A 21,337-nucleotide genomic window follows, 5' to 3' on the forward strand; every position below is an offset into this window, starting at 1 on the left:
GCCAATTGAGTTTAGAGTTGGTGACTTGCAGAGTACACATCTCCAATTTACAGCATGCAACAATGAGAAGAGGATTGAATGTAAGCCAAGCTCTGGATCATATCTTTGCTGATAATGAGGCAGAGGACACAGAGCAGTATAGCGATGGAGATGAGCAGGTCTCTGAGGAGGAAGATGATGTGGCGTTTCAACCGGAAGACACAGACACATCTGATCAGCCTGATGAGGAGGTCACCGGTGCTGAAGCTGCTCCTGCTAAAACATTCAGATCCAAAAGTGGCAACATCTGTTGGAGCTCAGTACCTCCTGACGTACATGCAGTGGCGATCCTAGAGTGATTTACTCCCCGGGCGAAACACTCCCCCCGGCCCCCGCCCTTCTTGGGTTTTTTTTTCTTCGGGTTTTTTTTTTTGGGACCTTTTTTTTTTGGGGACCGTTTTTTTTTTTTTTTTGCGCCCGCGCTCGTGCCGCCCCTCCCGCGTTGGGCTCTGTATTAGCCAACAGAATGTTAACACTAGAAGTCCCAGACAGGGGCCATTTGGCCTTTTTACCTAGAAAACCCACAAGAGGGCCAATTGGCCCCAAGTCCTCCCTGTAGACATTCATTTTGTTATGGAAATGTGGCTGTTAGTTACCTTACAGCTTAGAAATGAAATCTTACAATGCCTGTTGAATGTTGAATCTCTGCATCTTCGTTCCTTGGAGAGGAGCTTCTTTCACCACAAAATTCTTGAGGGAACTGAAGCGATAGTCCATGTGCACTGAGGTATTTATCCATCAAACAATTGTCTGGTTGCAGTCACATGAGTCGTTATGGTCACATGGGACATTCACATGTTCACATTTTAGAATAGAATGTGTTTTTATTCCTCATTCTCACATTCACACAGAAGCTGTTGAATGTTGAATCTCTGCATCTTCGTTCCTTGGAGAGGAGCTTCTTTCACCACAAAATTCTTGAGGGAACTGAAGCGATAGTCCATGTGCACTGAGGTATTTATCCATCAAACAATTGTCTGGTTGCAGTCATATGAGTCGTTATGGTCACATGGGACATTCACATGTTCACATTTTAGAATAGAATGTGTTTTTATTCCTCATTCTCACATTCACACAGAAGTAGCCAACATGACTTCACCACTGAAGTGTGAAGTGTGTGAAATGTGACCTCCTCACCCCACACACTGCCACTAACAGCCTCATTACCATAACAAAATGAGTGATTAGTGTATTGGGGAAAAGCGGTCAGGCCAAATGGCCCCTATGTGGGTCTTCTAGGTAGACAGAAAAATGCTGGGACTGCTTACAGCTTTTAGAGATGGGATTTATGGCTCTTTGATAGGATCCGCATCTTTGTGATCCGTTCTTTGAAAAGAGCCGTTCAAAAGACTGGCTCATTTGGCTCTTTTTAAATATTTATTCAGTTTTAAGAAGACAGCATCTAAAGAAGCCAGATCCCTCTGCTTAGACAGTGACATCAATATTTCTGGGCATACCTTTTATATAAAGCAACCTAGACTTACATTATTGTAACCCCTAAACGCTCATAAATAACCATTAAAAAACAATGAGGGCTTCAATGAATGTCCATGCAGAACGGCTTTTCTGTAAAAAAAAAAAAGAACCCACTCAAGAACATAGTTATCAAGAACGCAAGAATATTTTATAGAAAAACACTTGTTTTACAAAAATATTTAAGTCTGAGATACAAAATAGATACAACTACAATAAATATAACACAAGAACTAGTTATCACACAAGAACATTTTAATAGAAAAAAACAAACTTTCTATATTAAAAATATTGAAATTGTAACAAAAATAGATACAACTAAACAGTCAGATAAATAGATAAAATTATAACAAGAACACAAGATTATTTTAATAGGAAAAAACAAACTTTTAATGCAAAAAAAATATTATTATTAGAAAAATAGATACAACTAGACAAACAGATAAATAAATAAAATACATAAAAATAGAACAAACAAAATGACGAAAGAATAAATTAAGTGAACGTCCGTGCAAAGTAGTTTTCCCACAATATTATCATTAATATCACACAACAACATTATAAACTATATACAAAACAATTTGAACTATTAGGCAAACAGATAAAACTTGAATAAATAAAAGGCAAACGCTGTTTAGCCTACTTCTTGTCCTTGGGCAAAAAAGAACGGCTCCCCCAGCTCGAGACTCGGTTCTCATCGTTCATGCCTAGGAGTCGTTCAAAAGAATCGGTTCGTTCGTGAACGTCACAACACTAACAGCTTTACATGGTCGTTTAAACATTTCTCGTCGTGTGTTGTACGTCGCGGACACGGCCCGTTATAAATTTGCTGTTACCAGAATGGCAATGATCAAGTCGTAATGTATTACGTAAGTCTCTGTGTAATGTCATAGTAGTGTAGTACTATGGTAGTAAAGTCTTTTTGATGACTAGTACAACGTTCCGCTGGCGGGATTGTGCATATTATGGGGCTACGACGAGTTAGGCACACACACACTGATGACGTCACCTGCACAACTTTGGTATTGGGCTTCCCCATCCAAAATGTCCACACACACACACCCCGCCCGTCTTGATTTTTTTTTTCGGGGGTGGGGGGGGGGTGGGGGGGGGGGGGTTTGGGGGGACCTTTTTTTTTTTTGGGACAGTTTTTTGTTTTGTTTTTTTTCCCGCCCGCGCTCGTGCCGCCCCCCCCGCGATGCCGCCCCGGGCGGCTGCCCGGTCGGCCCGCCCCCAGGACCGCCCCTGCGTACATGGCAGGACAGCTGCTGCAAATGTCATCAAAATGACCCCTGGGATCACAAGGTTTGCTGTCATGAAAGTAAGTGACATCAAGTCATGTTTTGATCTGTTTATGCCATTGTCACTAAAAAAAGTCATAATTGCTATGACAAACCTTGAAGGAAAAAAGTCCATGGCAACATGTGGAATGACATTGATGAGGAATGCCTGGATGCCTACATTGGTGTTCTTCTCCTTGCTGGAGTGTACAGATCCAGCAATGAGGCCACTGATAGTTTCTGGGACGCATCGACAGGCAGGAATATTTTCCGGGCAACAATGTCACTTCAGACCTTTCGAATGATATCAAGAGTCCTCAGATTTGACAACAGAGACACCAGAGCAAAATCTGACAAGCTTGCTCCCATCAGGGATGTCTGGGAGAAATGGGTGCAACTCCTTCCACTGATGTTCAACCCAGGACCAGAGGTGACAATAGATGAACGTTTCCTCCCTTTCCGTGGAAAATGCCCGTTCCGGCTATACATGCCCAGTAAGCCAGGCAAATATGGCATAAAAATCTGGGCATGCCTGGATGCCTACATGAGTGTTCTTCTCCTTGCTGGAGTGTACAGATCCAGCAATGAGGCCAGTGATAGTCAACAGAAAAAAAAAAGACTTGTTTTTTGCCCTTTTCTTGAAGTAAATATATATGGGTCGAAATTGACCCGAAACACCATAGATGTTACTATAGTTTTTAGGGTATTTTATGGCTGATTTAAGACATGGGTCAAAACTGACCCGTTAACATCAGAGATAGTAACAGAAAGCTAACACCAGAGGAAGGTTAAAAAATGAATTAACTAAGGTTAATCTATCATGTCTGCACCTATATTTATATATTTGTCTGTTGCCTTCAATCATGGCTGCTGCTCACCGCTCTCAATCTCTGGAATACTGTTTATCACACACACCTGTCCATATCACAGGCTTAGTGCACAGTGTAATATGACTTGCTTTACCCACACACAGTGCAAAGTATATGTTCAGGACCTTGTATCTTGTTCTGGTTTTCTGACTTTATTTGGTACTTTGGATTTTTGCCCTTTGTCTGTGCCTCTGATACTCTGTTCCTCGCCTGACCATTACCTGATTTTTGATGTTGACATTGCTTCATGATTTGGATTTGTTTACCAGATTGCTTTAATAAACTCTCTGCCGCATTTATATTTGTCTGTTGCCTGCATTCCTGTCAGAATACTTCGCTAACACCATGGATGCAATGGACAAGAAAAAGCAAGCTGTGCTATCTGCACAGGGGCATTTTCTGGGAGAACAAGAGCAGTGTACTGGTGAAATGGATTCCCACATTTCCCAGCTAACCACCGCCATTTCACAGGCACTCCCAACATGCCCAGTGCCAGTCATGAGCTCCAACTCACTTATTCCATGACCTGATAAGTTTTTAGAGGGAGTATTAGACTGCAAGGGATTCCTGTTGTAGTGCTCTCTGTATTTCACAGCTCAAACAAAGAGAACAGCTCAACAGAATGTGGTAGGACGAAGCGCAATGGAGGTGAGAACTGGGGCGTGGCATTAATTTAGCCATCAGTGCAGTTGGTCTTTTTAAGGCACAGGTGTCGTGATTGCAGCTCACGTTTGTGTGGAGACGGGTAGGCTGGCTGTGTTTGTCCGGGTATGCTGGATGTTCGTCAAGGGCTCCTACGCTTGAAAGTGGACCTTGAGATTCGGGGTTAATATTTTCGAGTTTGAGGCTGTGTTGTGTGGGACGACTATAGTGCTTCCTGGTCATAAGCTCAAAACGCACCGCCACAGAAACTTGTTGGCTGCTGCTTTGCTGCTTCGCTGTTGCTGCTTTGCTGTTTCAATTCGGCTTGCTACATATGCTGCATGCGGTTGCTGCTTTCTACTGCCATCTTCTGCTACTCGGCTTAACGTTTCTAAACTACCTTTACGGGTCTTAATCTAAGGCCGCTGCTCTCCACTTTTCCTGTGGGCCATTGTATGGCGGCTTGGTGTGCTTGTGGTATGTTTGGTGTCTACGTTGTGCGTGTGTGGTGACGTGTCTCCTACTTGTGTGAGTGTGAATGGTGTCGTCTGTGTCTTGCATTAACTGTGCTGTGCTTGAGTGTTGGTTTCTTTGTCTGTGTGTCTGTTTGTTTGTTTTGTGTTTGTTTGTATTGTGTTGTCCAAAAAGTCCATTTTGATTTTGGATAATTTGTGGGGTTTTTTTTGATATTGCACTGTAATCTCTCAGTACTGGCTTGGGTAATTACATCTAAGGGGGAGGCAAGTGTACTGGTTTACATGCATATCTTGTTTTTTGTTGGCTGTGGGTTATTTTCATTTGGGTGTCTCTTGTAACAGGTTTTATTGAGTGTGCATTTATTATTTGGGTTTGTATTTTTTTTATTTGGCTTTTGCTGTAGAGTGCTGTGATTATTTGTTTGGTTTGTGGGGTTAGGGGGACTGAGCCTATGTCGCATTGCTATACTGCTGCCTCTTGAGGCCCAATTCATACAAGTTATACTGGAGCTACAGTTGCATGTTTTTAAATATATTTTTATATTGAAATGAATTCTTAACAAAGTGTTGCATTTGAGGAATCATGCGGCTGCTACATTCATTTAGTTGAATGGCCTGCTCTATGGAGGAACATTACAGATTAATTTGAGGGTGATTCACTTGGACTGAAGTAGCTTCAGTTAGGGGCTAAATTCTAGTCATTTGGGTTGGTCTCAAGAAGATAGCTTAGTTTATCAGCCGGCTCAGTGGGAAGGTATGCAAATAGGCAACCATGATGTTGGTGAAAAACAACGAACCCACAACATCCTATGAGTGCCTCACAGAACTGTTTCTCCAGGTCTTTGACCATAGTCCCAAAGGCATGTAGGTTGGTGAACAACTGCTCACCATCTAGCAGGGGAGTAGACAAGTGGCAGTCTATGTGCTGGAGTTCCACACACTCACAGCTGGAAGCACATGGAACAAACCAGCCCTTAAAGCGACCTTTCATCAAGGGCTTGTCCCTCACGTTCTCACGGAACTAGCACATTGAGATGAGCAATCCACATTGGACTCACTCATTGACATGTCCATCTGCCTTGATAACCTCCTCCAAAACCAAACATCACTGCAAGGCTCCACATCTGTGACCCTGTCATTGAAACCCAGGTGCCCATGGACATCTCCCACACCATAGTGGCCTGCTCAGAATGTGAAGATGGAGGGGCTGTGTTTCTACTGTGAGATGGAGATGGAAGGAGGGGCTGTGTTTCTACTGTGAGGAGGCCACACATTTTCTGGCACATTGGCTTTCTTGCCCAGAAGGCTCAAAGGCATCCACGGGGGCTGAGAGAACTCCGAGTACCACTACCCCTTTCTTAGTGAGTCCCTCGAAATGCCTCTCTTTTAAATCATTCAAAATGGATTTACTGATAAAATTCTTAGTCTGTCCATAATTTCTCTGCCCTGTTAAACTCAGAAGATGCAGGCAATTTCATGGACAGCGAGATCACTCAGAAGCTGCAGGTGCCCACATGAGAACTCCAGCAGCCATTAAGTATCAGGGCCATCGATGGTGGGCCCATTGGAGAAGGGCTTGTAACAACATGCACTCAAACCCTCATGCTACAAATCAGTGCTCTTCATCAGGGAACCATCTCCTTCCTCCTCACCAAGACCCAGAACCAAACCATCATCAGGGGTTCCCCTGGCTATAGCAACACAATCCTGAGATCTCCTGGCAGGACAGAGAGATTCTATAGTGGCCCACATCTTGCATACAACACTCCATCTCCATCTCCCAAAGTTCACAGTTGCTTCTACCATGGTGGAGAGCTCTACAACCTGGTATGCATACATGAGGGTGACAAGTGGAAGATGGCATTTAGCACCACCTCTAGCCACTATGAATCATGCCATATGCTCTAGCCATCATGTCATACGGGTTATCTTGCATACCAAGCATGTTCCAATGCTGAATCAATGATATGCTGATGGACATGCTCAGCAAGTTTTTCACTGCATATATTAGTGATATCCTCATTTCCTCCCTGGACTTAGAAAATCATGAGGACCATGTTAAAGAGTTCTTGGCCAAACTGTTGGACAATCACCTATTCATCAAAGCAGAAAAGTGTGAGTTTCACATCACTCAAATCTTCCTAGGCTACATCAGTAGTACCTAAGGAGTCACAATGGACCAAGACAAGGTCACAGCAGTCACTACATGGCCAATCCCCATTGTGGTTAAGGAACTTCAACATTTAGTGGAATTCATGACTTTCTATTGGCAATTCATCAGAGGCTTCAACTCCATTGCCTCCCCATTCACTGCCATACTGAAAAAAGGGCCGAAATGCTTACAATGGAACTCTGAGTCTCACAAAGCCTTTAGCCAGCTCAAAACCACTTTCACTTCTGCTTCTATCTTGAAACACCCCAATTCCATGAAACACACAGAACAGGACTATGACATTCATTACTGGGAATTTTTGGCAGTCAAGTTGGTGTTAGAGCAGTGGTTCTCAAACTTTTTATACTCTGTACCACCTGAGAAAATATTGAGCTCTCTGAGTACCACCATGATGACCAACATTATAATATAGCAGCATAGGCCTTCCCTATTAGCTTCAGCCACACAGGAGAGATGTTTATTCCTTATTATGGTTATTTATTGATAGCTGTTAACACCGAATCAGACATTTACAACTCTGTCCAACAATTCTCACATACTCCTACATACACAGCGCAATACACACTCAAATTGCAACTGAATGAAAATGGCACAGAGCCATACAGTACATATTCGACCTCTACAAAATTATGCTCCTAATCTGGCCCACAAATAACACAAACATCAAGTCTTTTTTTCTCAGCAGAAGATATGTGAAACATCAAACAGCTCAGCACAAAAAAGGAAAAAAAAAAGAATCCTGAAGACTTGCATTGCCACAAAAATGTAAAAGCCAGACATAATTTTTCACATTCTCACACGTAGCTACACATATCTTTTGAAACGTTGTATTTATTATGCACTGTATGTTTCAGGGTTTTTTTTTTTTAGCTGAAAATGTTAATGCGAAAATATGACTTTCCCCCACGTACCACCAGAGAGCGCTCGCGTACCACCGGTGGTACGCGTACCACAGTTTGAGAACCACTGTGTTAGAGGATTGGTGACACTGGCTGGAAGGAGCTACCTAACCATTGACCATATACACTGACCACAAGAGCCTGGAATATCTCAAAGCAGCCAAAAAAATTAAACCGTAGTCAAGCTTGCTGGGCATGATTGTTCACCTGATTGAATTCACCATCTCATACAAGCTTGGCTCCAAAAATACCAAGGCTGATGCACTATACTGTGTTTACCCTCCCTCAGTCACAGCCCAGAATTCGGAACCCATAATCCCTCCTGCCCGCTTCATTAATGCACTCATCTGGGGCATAAATTGAGAGCTTGCCCAGACTCTACCATATCACATTCCTGAAAGCTGCCCTCCCAATCTCACATATGTTCCCCCTCGTCTTCAAAGCCTACTTATCACTTGGGCACACACTACCCCTATGACTGGATACCCAGGCAGCCAAAGAACTTACCAGTTGCTCAAAGCAAAAATACTGGTGGCCTAACATGCTCATAGAGATCAACCAATTCATCTCCTCATGTTCAGCATGTGCACAGGCTAAAGTGCCTCGAGTACTCCCAGTAGGTAACTCATGCCATAACCTACACCCCAAAGTCCATGGTCCCACATTGCCATTGACTTTGTCACTGATCTACCCAAATCTTAAAGCAACACAATTATCATGGTCATCATCGACTGCTTCTCCAAATCCTTAAGACTCATCCTCTTACTAGGTCTCCCCACAGCTTTTTAAACAGCCAAACTCCTCTTTACTCATGTGCTTTACTTTGGCATCCCCAAGGACATAGTCAGTGATCGGGGGCCCCAGTTCAGGTCATGACTCTGGGCCAAATTTATGGACAAATTGGGAGTGACAGTGAGCTTAACTTCAGGCTCCCACTTTCAGTCAAACAGCCACATAGAAAGAGCAAACCAGGAGATTGGATGCTTCCTCAGGGTATTCTGCTCTGAGAACCAGAAGGACTGGGCTCAGTTCCTACCATGGGCCGCATATAACCAGAACTCGTTAAGATATTCTGCCACCCAACTCACGCTATTCCAATGTGTGTTGGGTTATCAAGCTCCCATCTTCCCATAGAACGACTCTCCCACTGACAAACCTGCAGTTGATGACTGGTATAAATGCCATGAACAGGTATGGGAGAATGCTCATCAGCGTCTAGAGCAGGCGGCGCAAAGATATAAGCACTTTGCTGATTATCATACACACCTACTGTATTCCATATCACATCCTCGTTACTGTGCAGTATAATAGGACTTGTTACACACACACACACACACACACACACACACACACACAATGTGAAGTATATGCTCAGTACGTTGTAGCTGATCTTACCAAGCTGTTTATTATTTGCATTGCTGTTCTGGTTTTCTGACTTTATTTCATACTTTGGCTTTTTGGCCTTTGTCTGTGCCTCTGATAATCTATTTATGCCTTGGCTGACCATTGCCTGTTTTTTGATGTTGGCATTGCTTCACGATTTGGATTTGTTTACCAACTTGTTTTAATAAATTCTTTGCTGCATTTAAATCGGTCTGTCACCTGCATTCCTGACGTAATCACTAAAGGTACTTAGAATTAATCAAACATTTTCACCAATTAGTTGTTTGATTGATCAACCAACTGATTATTCAAGCATGATTATTATTATTATTATGATTATTATTGTTATTATTTCCACCAATAAAAAACAACCAATAATCTGGCCTATAATCTATATTTTTGTTTTTGGTTAACAGTCTTTAATGATGTTCTTTGTTTTTGACAGGCCTGGCAGTGTGATTACAGACTTCACTATTAATGCAACAAGTGATAACCTTAATTTGGCTTCAGCAAACCAACAGCTTGAAAGCAATCTCCGTTCACAAGGATTTAATGTGGCTGAAATCAGTCGCAGTGGTAGGCGCTTGTTGTTGTTGTTAAGAATAACTGTTTAGATCTTTCAAAAAAAATTATGATAAAAATATTAACCTCTTTGTCTACACACACACACACACACACACACACACACACACACACACACACACACACACACACAGTACCAGTCAAAAGTTTGGACACCTACTCATTCATGGGTTTTTCTGTATTTTGACTATTTTCTACATTGTAGAACAATACTGAAGACATCAAAACTATGAAATAACTTATGGAACATATATGGGATTATGTGGTTAAAAAAGTGTTAAAACATTTAATGTTTCATATTTTAGATTCTTCAAAGTTGCTACCATTTACCTTGATGACGCTTTCACACTATTGGCATTATTTTAACCAGCTTTATGAAGTAGGCACCTGGAATACTTTTCAATTAACAGGTGTGCCTTGTCAAAAGTTAATTAGTGGAATTTCTTGTCTTCTTAATGCGTTTGAAACAAACAAACAAACAAACAAACAAACAAACAAACAAACAAACAAACAAACAATAGCAAATAATAAAAATACAGTAAATAGCCCTATACCACAACTGTCGTAATCCATATTATGTCAAAAACCACTCAATTAAATAAAGCGAAACGACATCCATCATGACTTTAAGACATGAAGTGTCTTTAATTAACAAAAATAAAGAAAAGTCATTGAATTAATAGGTGTCTCCAAACTTTTGACTGGTACTGTATATACATATGTACATACAGTTAAATATGTAAGCAAGAACGTCATAATAATTTGGAAACGTACTTGGCTCTTTGTTTTAGTGAAGGATGGACTATATAATGGCAGTGCCACTATATATCCTGGGATAAATCTCACACTGACCTGCACACCTCCAGTGAATAATGGCATAAAATGGACCATGAATGGGAAGGAAATTCAGCCATCGGATAAGTATACAATTAATAACAATATGAACATCGTCACCGTGCACAATGTCACACCCAGTGACAGTGGTAAGTCCAAAACAATTCTGTTAAATTAGCATTCTCTCTCTCTCACTCTCTCTCTCTTTCTCTCTTGCAAGTGTGAAAGTCAATATTAAACTGTGCCAGAATATACACGACCAGTCAAAAGTTTGGACACACCTTCTCAGTCGATGGTTTTTCTGAATTATTATTATTTTATTTTCTACATTGTTTGACAATGCTAAAGGCATCAAAAACAATGAAACAATACATATGGAATTATGTAGTAAGCAAAAAAGTGTACACAAAGCAAAAATATTTTAGATTTTTCAAAGTAGCCACCTTTTGCTTTGATGACAGCTTTCCACAATATTGGTATTCTCTCAACCAGCTTCATAAGGTAGTCACTTGAAATAGTTTTCCAATAGTCTTGAAGGAGTTCCTATACATGTTGAGCACTTGTTGGCTGCTTTTCTTTCACTCTTCTTTCCAATTCATCCCAAACCATCTCAACTAGGTTTAGGTCAGGTGATTGTGGAGGCCAGGTCATTTGATGCTGCACTTTTTCACTCTCATTCTTGGTTTTATAGCCCTTACATTGACTGGAGGTGTGTTCTGGGTCATTGTCCTGTTGAAAAATAAATGATGGTCCCACTAAGTGTAAAATAGATGGGATGGCATGCCAGTGCAGAATGCTGTAGTAGTGTTGTGGGTTAAGTGTACCTATAATTTTGAATAAATCGCCAAAAGTGTTACCAGCAAAGCACCCCCATGCCATCACACCTTCTCCTTCATACTTCATGGTGGGAACCACACATGCAGATACCATCAGTTCCTCTTTTCTACTTCTCAAAAAGACATGGCGATTGTAACCAAAAATCTCAAATTTGGACTCATCAGACCAAAGTACAGATTTCCACTGGTTTAATGTCCATTCTTGACCTACGCCAAGAAAGAAGATCTTCTTGTTCTTGGCCTCCCTCAGTAGTGGTTTCAGTGCAGCAATTTGGTTATGAAGGCCTGATTCACAGTCTCTTCCAAACAGTTGATGCTGAAATGTGTCAGCTACTCAAACTCTGTGAAGCATTCATGTAGGCTCTTATCTGAGGTTCTGTTAACTGATGATTTCTGAGGCTGGTAGCTCTAATACACTTATCGTCTGCAGCAGAGGTGTTTCTTGGTCTTCCTTTCTTGGGCCGGTCCTCATGAGAGAATCATTTTATACAGAACATTTGATGGTAAAGGTTACAAACTTATATATATATCACATATACTCATGCACCTGCTGCTTTATGCAGTTCTCTAATCAGTCAATTTGGGTACTTTTTGTTTGTGAATGTGTCTGTATAATACAAAGAAAATCACATGTTGGCTTGAAGATATTAAGTTTATCTTCTCATGTTGAAAAACTCATATTTTTCATCAAAATACATCACGGATCTACAGTAAGTGATGTATTTCCCAATATCTTACTCCGATGACGTCACTCCCACTGTTTTCCTGCTGGGTAGAGGCACATTGTCAAAATGGCAAACTGGTTCAAAATTAAAATTCTTTTGATTAACTTGCAATTTTTTTTGTCTCTGTAATATAAAGAACATGACACAGTGGCATGAAGATATGAAGTTTATTTTCTTGTGTTGAGAGATCATATCCCTCATTCATTATGCTCACTTGTGAAATATACATTTACCACTCGAAGATAAACTTCATATCTTCACGCAACCATGTAGTATTCTGTCTCTCTCTCTCTCTCTCTCTCTCATATATATATATATATATATATATATATATATATATATATATATATATATATATATATATATATATATATATATATATATATATATATATATATATATATACATACAGTGGTGCTTGAAAGTTTGTGAACCCTTTAGAATTTTCTATATTTCTGCATAAATATGACCTAAAACAACATCAGATTTTCACACAAGTCCTAAAAGTAGATAAAGAGAACCCAGTTAAACAAATGAGACAAAAATATTATACTTGGTCATTTATTTATTGAGGAAAATGATCCATTATTACATATCTGTGAGTGGCAAAAATATGTGAACCTTTGCTTTCAGTATCTGGTGTGGCCCCCTTGTGCAGCAATAACTGCAACTAAACGTTTCCGGTAACTGTTGATCAGTCCTGCACACCGGCTTGGAGGAATTTTAGCCCGTTCCTCCGTACAGAACAGCTTCAACTCTGGGATGTTGGTGAGTTTCCTCACATGAACTGCTCGCTTCAGGTCCTTCCACAACATTTCCATTGGATTAAGGTCAGGACTTTGATTTGACCATTCCAAAACATTAACTTTATTCTTCTTTAACCATTCTTTGGTAGAACGACTTGTGTGCTTAGGGTCGTTGTCTTGCTGCATGATCCATCTTCTCTAGAGATTCAGTTCATGGACAGATGTCCTTTAGAATTTGCTGGGATGATTCAGAATTCATTGTTCCATCAATGATGTCAAGCCGTCCTGGCCCAGATGCAGCAAAACAGGCCCAAACCATGATACTACATCACCATGTTTCACAGATGGGATAAGGTTCTTATGCTGGAATGCAGTGTTTTCCTTTCTCCAAATATAACACTTCTCATTTAAACCAAAAAGTTCTATTTTGGTCTCATCCATCCACAAAACATTTTTCCAATAGCCTTCTGGCTTGTCCATGTGATCTTTAAAAACTGCAGATGAGCAGCAGTGTTCATTTTGGAGAGCAGTGGCTTTCTCCTTGCGACCCTGCCATGCACACCATTGTTGTTTGGTGTTCTCCTGATGGTGGACTCATGAACATTAACATTAGCCAATGTGAGAGAGGCCTTCAGTTGCTTAGAAGTTACCCTGGGGTCCTTTGTGACCTCGTTGACTATTACACGCCTTGCTCTTGGAGTGATCTTTGTTAGTCGACCACTCCTGGGGAGGGTAACAATGGTCTTAAATTTCCTCCATTTGTACACAATCTGTCTGACTGTGGATTGTTGGAGTCCAAAGTATTTAGAGATGGTTTTATAACTTTTCCAGCGTGATGAGCTTCAACAACGCTTTTTTTGAGGCCCTCAGAAATCTCCTTTGTTCGTGCCATGATGCACTTCCACAAACGTGTTGTGAAGATCAGACTTTGATAGAACCCAGTTCTTTAAATAAAACAAGGTGCCCACTCACACCTGATTGTCATCCCATTGATTGAAAACACCTGACTCTAAATTCACCTTCAAATTAACTGCTAATCCTAGAGGTTCACATACTTTTGCCACTCACAGATATGTAATATTGGATCATTTTCCTCAATAAATAAATGACCAAGTATAATATTTTTTGTCTCATTTGTTGAACTGGGTTCTCTTTATCTACTTTTAGGACTTGTGTGAAAATCTGATGTTGTTTTAGGTCATATTTATGCAGAAATATAGAAAATTCTAAAGGGTTCACAAACCTTCAAGCACCACTGTATATGTGTGTGTGTGTGTGTGTGTGTGTTTCAAGATCATGAAAACATTCGTTTTTGTAAATATATTAATCAATATTTTTTCGTTCTTCTCAGGTCAATATGCATGCACAACAATCGTAAACTCAGTGCCCTATATTATCTGGCAATTTATAACAATTCAGCCATACCCCAATATCCAAGTGACCAATAATAAAATTGTAAAATGTGAGGATACAACAATCCCACTGCAGTGTTGTGTCCAGATGATGTATCAAGTACAGTGGATTGTTAAACCAGCAGCTTGCGTCCAACCTTCAACAGGTCATATACAAAGCATTTTTTTTCTTTATATGATGTACATGGTCATGAATACCAGCCTAACTGAATATGTACAGTGGCATGCAAAAGTTTGGGCACCCTTACTGAAAATGTCTGTTACTGCGAATAGTTAAGTGAGCAGAAGATGAACTGATCACCAAAAGGCATTTATTTTCAGCGTTTTCTGCAAGATTTGTGTATTATTTTTGTTTTGTACAACTGGAGAGTGAAAAAAGAAAAGGAACACCATGCGAAAGTTTGGGCACCCCAATACATTTGAGTTCTCAGGTAACTTTTACCAAGGTTCCAGACCTTAATTAGCTTATTGAGCTGTGGCTTGTTCAAATTCTTCATTAGGAAAGGTCAGATGATGCAGATTTCAAAGCTGTATAAATTCTCTGACTCCTCAAACTTGTCCCTAAAATCAACAGCTATGAGCTCCTCTAAGCAACTCCCTCGCATTCTGAATAATAAAATAATTGATGCTGTCAAAGCAGGAGAAGGCTACAAGAACATAGCAAAGTGTTTTCAGGTAGCTGTTTCCTCAGATCGTAATGTTATTAAGAAATGGCAGTTAACAGAAACAGTGGAGATCAAGGTGAGGTTTGGAAGATGAAGAAAACTTTCTGAAAGAACTGCTCGTTGGATTGCTAGAAAGGCAAATAAAAACCTGTTTGACTGCAAAAGACCTTCAGAAAGATTTAGCAGACCCTGGAGTGGTGGTGCACTGTTCTACTATGCAGCAACACCTGAACAAATATGATGTTCATGGAAGAGTCATCAGAAGAAAACTGTTCCTGCATCCTAGCCACAAAATTCAGCATCTGAAGTTTGCAAACGAACATCTAAATAAGCCTGATGCATTTTGGAAACAAGTCATGTGGACTGATGAAATCAAAATAGAACTTTTTGGCCACAATGTGCAAAGGTATGTTTGGAGAAAAAAGGGTGCCAAATTCCAGGAAAAGAACACCTCTCCAACTCTGAAGCATGGGTGTGGATCGATCATGCTTTCGGGTTGTGTTGCAGCCAGTGGCACAGGGCACATTTCATTGGTCAAGGGAAGCAAAGATTCAAATAAATACCAGCAAATTCTGGAAGCAAACATCACACCATCTGTAAAAAAGTTGAAGTTAAAAAGAGGACGGGTCCTACAATAAGACGATGATCCAAAACACACCTCAAAATCTACAATGGAATCCCTCAAGAGGCCCAAGCTGAAGGTTTTGCCCTGGCCCTCACAGTCCCCTGACCTAAACATCATTGAAAATCTGTGGATAGATCTCAAAAGAGCAGTGCATGCAAGACAGCCCAGGAAACTTGTAGAACTGGAAGCCTTTTGCAAGGAGGAATGTGTGAAAATCCCCCAGGTAAGAACTGAAAGATTATTAGCTGGCTACAAAAAGTGTTTACAAGCTGTGATACTTGCCAAAGTGGGTGTTACTAGGTACTAACCATGCAGGGTGCCCAAACTTTTGCTTTGGACCCTTTTCCTTTTTTGTCATTTTGAAAATGTAAAAGATGAAAATTAAAAAAATAGTTTTTGCTTAAAATATAAAGGGAATGAGTGATCTTTAACTTTATGCCTTTTGGAGATCATTTCATTTTCAACTTGCTTAACTGTTCACAGTAACAGCAATTTTGACCAGGGGTGCCCAAACTTTTGCATACCACTGTAATTGCTAATTTAAAAAATTATGACAAATAAATAAATATTTTGTCTGCCTTCACCATTTGAAAGACAGTGACTGGCTGACTAAGAATTTGTCCTGTTGGACTTGAAAATGAAGTGTTTTTAATTACTGTAAAATGAAAACATATAACAGAAGCTAATTCCATTTTAATAAGTTTCATCATTTGTGTTTTACAGGCTCACCAGCAGGTTGCTTATTATGTGACTATATAGTTAACAAACAGGACTGCCAGACTACCAACCAAGTGATAGAGGCCACATGCCAACTAGAAAAACCCATCAGCCGCAATCATTATCCAAAGAGCTTCAAAATAAATGTCATAAACAAAGGTGAGTAAAGGTGATTGTCTAGCAGCTGTTACAGGTGGACAATTCTTTAGTATCGTGAAACAATTTGAGCGTTCAGTGTGAATATTACACAACCAAATTATTCAGTAACACTGGTATAAACAAGCAAACAAATAAATAAATATACTCTGAAATGTCCTCATTTTTCCTTTTTTTTTTTTTAGAATTTACCTGCTCTGATAGTGTATTTGGAGCTGGAGATCTGGGAGATGTTAACACTGCTGAATGTAACACAGGCACGGTTGGCACTCAAAAGGCTAAGTGTAATGCATCAGGCCTCTGGGACCCCATAGAAAACAACTGTGTCCTGCGTGTCTTTCAAGATTTAAAAGATGAAGCTCAGGCAATTAGGGTTTTTTTTCTTACATGAAAGATCATGAGAAAATTTTTAGTTGTGTAATTTCTATTTGCTTCACCATAACAGTTTATACTTTGGTAGACTTTACAGGTAAATGATATCGCACAATTTATGGGCATCCTCAGCGGTAATGTTTCATTGGAGATTCAGAACATCACTGGCTCACAAGCAACCATAAAAGCAATTGTAGAAATTCTGACAATTGTTTCAAATCTCTTACAAACAGTTGAAATTGATCAATCCACGATGATGGTAAGTAAATTCACCTTCCTTCAGAACATGATTGAATTTAGTTAATGTGCTATTTGTAGATAATGATCAAGTCAGAATAGCTTTAGTATTGGCCAATGATAATGAGTTTGTACAATCTGAATCAGTATTTGATATCATGCAACAAATTTAATTAAAAACTGCAAATTGCTTTTGTTGGAAATTATGAATACATTTGTGCTTAACTAAATTAAGTGATTTATTTCTACTGAACTAGATTGCTCAGATGTGCTGTATTTTTAATGAATTTTTCTATTTCAAGGATTTCCTACAAATCGTCGACGCCTTTGGATCAGTAGATGCACAGGACTCATGGGTGCTTTTAAACGAAAACAATGCAAGCGCCAATGCCAGTTCTGACTTTCTAAATTCTACTGAAATTTTTGCAAGCAGGCTTGTGAATAGCAACTTCAGCAGAACAACAAACTCCACTTTTTTCATGAAAACTTTATTCGTTCATCCTTTTTCTCAAGAATTTGGCATAAATTCAACAACTGAAATAAGTGTTCCTGAGATTATAGCACCGACTTTCATCACCATCATAATTTCTTCAGCTTTTAACATTATCTTACCTGTTCGAAATCTGACCAACAATGGCAGCAGTCAAACTGGCACCAAGATCAATGGAGATGTAGCCCTGATTGTGACAAACTCAACAATTAACAACATCTCCCTTTCTTTTGATCTCAGAAATGAGACACTGGGAAACCCTCAGTGTGTCTTCTGGAACTTTAGTCTTCTGAATGGCATTGGGGGATGGGACACGACTGGATGTCAACTAAAGCCATTAGGGAATGAAACTGAAAGATATACATGTGAGTGCAATCACACAACCTCTTTTTCAATCCTGATGTCACCATTTTCCTTGGAAAAAGACAAAGTCATAATCTTAGGCTATATAACTTACATTGGTGTTGGCATTTCAATGGCCAGCTTGGTTTTGTGTATCATCATTGAAATCATTATATGGAAATCAGTGACACGAAATGACACATCGTACATGCGCCACGTCTCCGTCACCAACGTTGCTGTATCCCTTCTGATTGCGAATATATGCTTCATCATTGGAGCAGCTGTTGTAAAGAAAGGAGTGGGACCCTGCAGTACAGCGACATTCTTCATGCACTTCTTTTATCTCGCCCTTTTCTTCTGGATGTTGCTGTCAGCACTCTTACTCCTCTACCGCACCCTCATGGTCTTTTCCAGAATGTCCAGAGGCACAATGATGGCCATAGCCTTCACTGTTGGCTATGGTGCACCATTAATCATAGCTGTCGTTACTGTGGCATCTACAGCTGGAAGCAAAGGATACATTCAAAAAGATCACAATTGTTGGCTGAACTGGAATAAAACGAAGGCCCTCCTGGCATTTGTGATTCCTGCTCTGACTATTGTAGCTATAAACCTGCTGGTACTTATCGTGGTTCTGTATAAGATGTTAAGGAGAGGAATTAATGCTTCCACTCAGCCAGGTGAGAAACATCCCCTAGTGGTCATTGCTAGATGTGTGGGGATTTTAACACCTCTCTTTGGTCTAACATGGGGATTCGGCATTGGGACCATGGTGTCATCAGACTTTGGGATTCATGTGGTGTTCGCCTTCCTTAATTCACTGCAGGTACAAAAATCCATTTAAGCCATTTTCTCTGTAATTCTAATTGCACCGATTTAATATTAACATACAAATTGTCTTATCATTTTATACATTTTAGATAATATGAGAACTCATGCTTAATATGCAAAAAAGTAAATGGTATAAATATCTAAATTGTCTCTTTAAAGGGCTTCTTTATTTTGGTGTTTGGGACATTACTGGATAGTAAGGTACATGTGCGCAATGATCTTCACACAACTCTTCACTAGTATTTCAGAGTTTTCTCAAAAAGCAACTTTAAGAATTTTGAATGAACTGCTTTCTATAACTGATCACTTAAACAGAATTCTTTTTAAACACATAAATAATGATCAATCTCACCTGTGTTGTGGTTGCAGGTCCGAGAAGAACTGGCAGGAAAGTTGTCACTGAGGAACTTAACCTCTAACCGCACCAGGGTAAATATGGTTTATGCTACATACAGTGGCAAGGAAAGTAAATGAACCCTTTGGAATTACCTGCATTTATGTATAAATTTATCTGAAAATGTGGTCTGATGTTCATCTAAGTTACAATAATGAACAATGTGTTTTAACTATTAACACACACAATTATAATATTTCATGCCTTTATTGAACACACCAATTAAACATTACATTAATGGGATTTAGCAGACACTTTTATCCAGAGTGATGTACAACATACCCAGAGCAGCCTGGAGAGCAATTGGGGGTTAGGTGCCTTGCTCAAGGGTACTTCAGCCATTCCTGCTGGGCCAGGGAATCAAACCAACATCCTTTTTGGTCCCAAAGCTGCTTCTCTAACCATTATACCATGGCTTCCCCAACCTATGATTGTGTTCATAGGTTGTGTTCGTTGTGATAATGAGATGAGATGAGATGAGATGAGATCAATAAGGCCATGACATTTTAGACACATAGACACAGACAACCATTCACACTCACACCTACAGTCATCTTGTTCTTGATTCAATTTAATAGGAACTTGTTCTTTGACCCATGGCTCAAAGATGCCCCAAGTACTCAAATGTGAAAATGTTATCTTCAATCATTAAATGTGTAAGGTTATCCAAACACAGGTAAAAATGTCTCCAAATGGCACCAAATCTGTCCCATTGGCTTAATGCCTCTAGAAATGGTACAAGGCCTAAAAAATTGCAGACAACTTCTACAAATAGCAAGTGTTCATAGCAATAGCACATGGCACATGTAATAGGCCATGTAATAGGTTTTGTTTGCTCATTATTTTAATTTATATGAACATCAGACCATATTTTTAATTACATTTATGCATAAATGAAGGTAGTTCCAAAGGGTTCACTTACTTTTTCTTGCCACTGTATGCTTGTATGTTCTTAAAAAAAAAATCACTCTTACTTAGACTAAAATTATCCATTACAAACCAATGACTGATGTGTATAAATTACAGAGCACAACTTCTGGACCATCATCCTCAAGTGGACTTCCTTTCATTAACAGATTGCGGCAGAGACGTACGTAACTGAACTGAGGGATGATTAAACTGCACTTAGAATTGATCCCTTTTATCAATAAGGCCAGGGGCGGCACGGTGGTGTAGTGGTTAGTGCTGTCGCCTCACAGCAAGAAGGTCCGGGTTCGAGCCCTGTGGCCGGCGAGGGCCTTTCTGTGTGGAGTTTGCATGTTCTCCCCGTGTCCGCGTGGGTTTCCTCCGGGTGCTCCGGTTTCCCCCACAGTCCAAAGACATGCAGGTTAGGTTAACTGGTGACTCTAAATTGACCGTAGGTGTGAATGTGAGTGTGAATGGTTGTCTGTGTCTATGTGTCAGCCCTGTGATGACCTGGCGACTTGTCCAGGGTGTACCCTGCCTTTCACCCGTAATCAGCTGGGATAGGCTCCAGCTTGCCTGCGACCCTGTAGAACAGGATAAAGTGGCTAGAGATAATGAGATGAGATGAGACATTTCACAAAAAAACAAAAAAAACAAGTGCTCCGGGATTTTTTTTAAAAATAAATTGTCTTTCTGTATACCAGTTTTGTAGGTTTGTTTACTGTGGACAGCAAATACAATGTTGTTCCTTGTATTCATAGCATAAAACCCATTCTATGCACATGATCAAGAAAACTAATGCCTAAATGTACAACTGAATGAGACAGGTGATGGCCTAAAATTATTATTTTTATTTTTGCTCCTTTGATCAGTTTGAATTTTAACTGACATCAGGAGGCGCACTGCTGAACTATAGCCATATATATTTTAAGCAATTATCTATTTTATACAATGCTTACTGGGCAGCATTTTAACTGAAAAGGAAGCATTACAAGCATCATCAAGTCTTCATAGATCATCATTTTTACCACATTAAAAACATGACCACAATACTGTTTACTGATTAACAGCTAGCTGCCTATTCATCCATCCATCCATTATCTGTAGCCACTTATCCTGTCCTACAGGGTCACAGGCAAGCTGGAGCCTATCCCAGCTGACTATGGGCGAGAAGTGGGGTAAACCTTGGACAAGTCGCCAGGTCATCGCAGGGCTGACACACAGACACACTCA

General features: G+C 40.0%; 1 protein-coding gene across 3 annotated transcripts in view; it reads left to right on the plus strand.

Moving 5' to 3' along the window:
• The window catches only part of LOC132873155 (adhesion G protein-coupled receptor F5-like), a 42,986-nt gene that overhangs the window by 14,660 nt on the left and 6,989 nt on the right, over positions 1-21,337 (plus strand). For 2 of the 3 annotated variants that reach the window (XM_060908452.1, XM_060908453.1), the window contains 10 exons: positions 9,680-9,810; positions 10,608-10,799; positions 14,309-14,515; positions 16,383-16,535; positions 16,718-16,896; positions 16,993-17,163; positions 17,444-18,799; positions 18,964-19,005; positions 19,174-19,233; positions 20,225-20,288. In XM_060908452.1, coding sequence (XP_060764435.1) covers positions 9,680-9,810; positions 10,608-10,799; positions 14,309-14,515; positions 16,383-16,535; positions 16,718-16,896; positions 16,993-17,163; positions 17,444-18,799; positions 18,964-19,005; positions 19,174-19,233; positions 20,225-20,288 — 2,555 coding nt within the window. The remainder of the gene's footprint in view (positions 1-9,679; positions 9,811-10,607; positions 10,800-14,308; positions 14,516-16,382; positions 16,536-16,717; positions 16,897-16,992; positions 17,164-17,443; positions 18,800-18,963; positions 19,006-19,173; positions 19,234-20,224; positions 20,289-21,337) is intronic. The other variant, XM_060908454.1, reaches the window with a different exon arrangement.

This window comes from Neoarius graeffei, chromosome 25 (assembly GCF_027579695.1).
Source record: "Neoarius graeffei isolate fNeoGra1 chromosome 25, fNeoGra1.pri, whole genome shotgun sequence".
Taxonomy (NCBI): domain Eukaryota; kingdom Metazoa; phylum Chordata; class Actinopteri; order Siluriformes; family Ariidae; genus Neoarius; species Neoarius graeffei.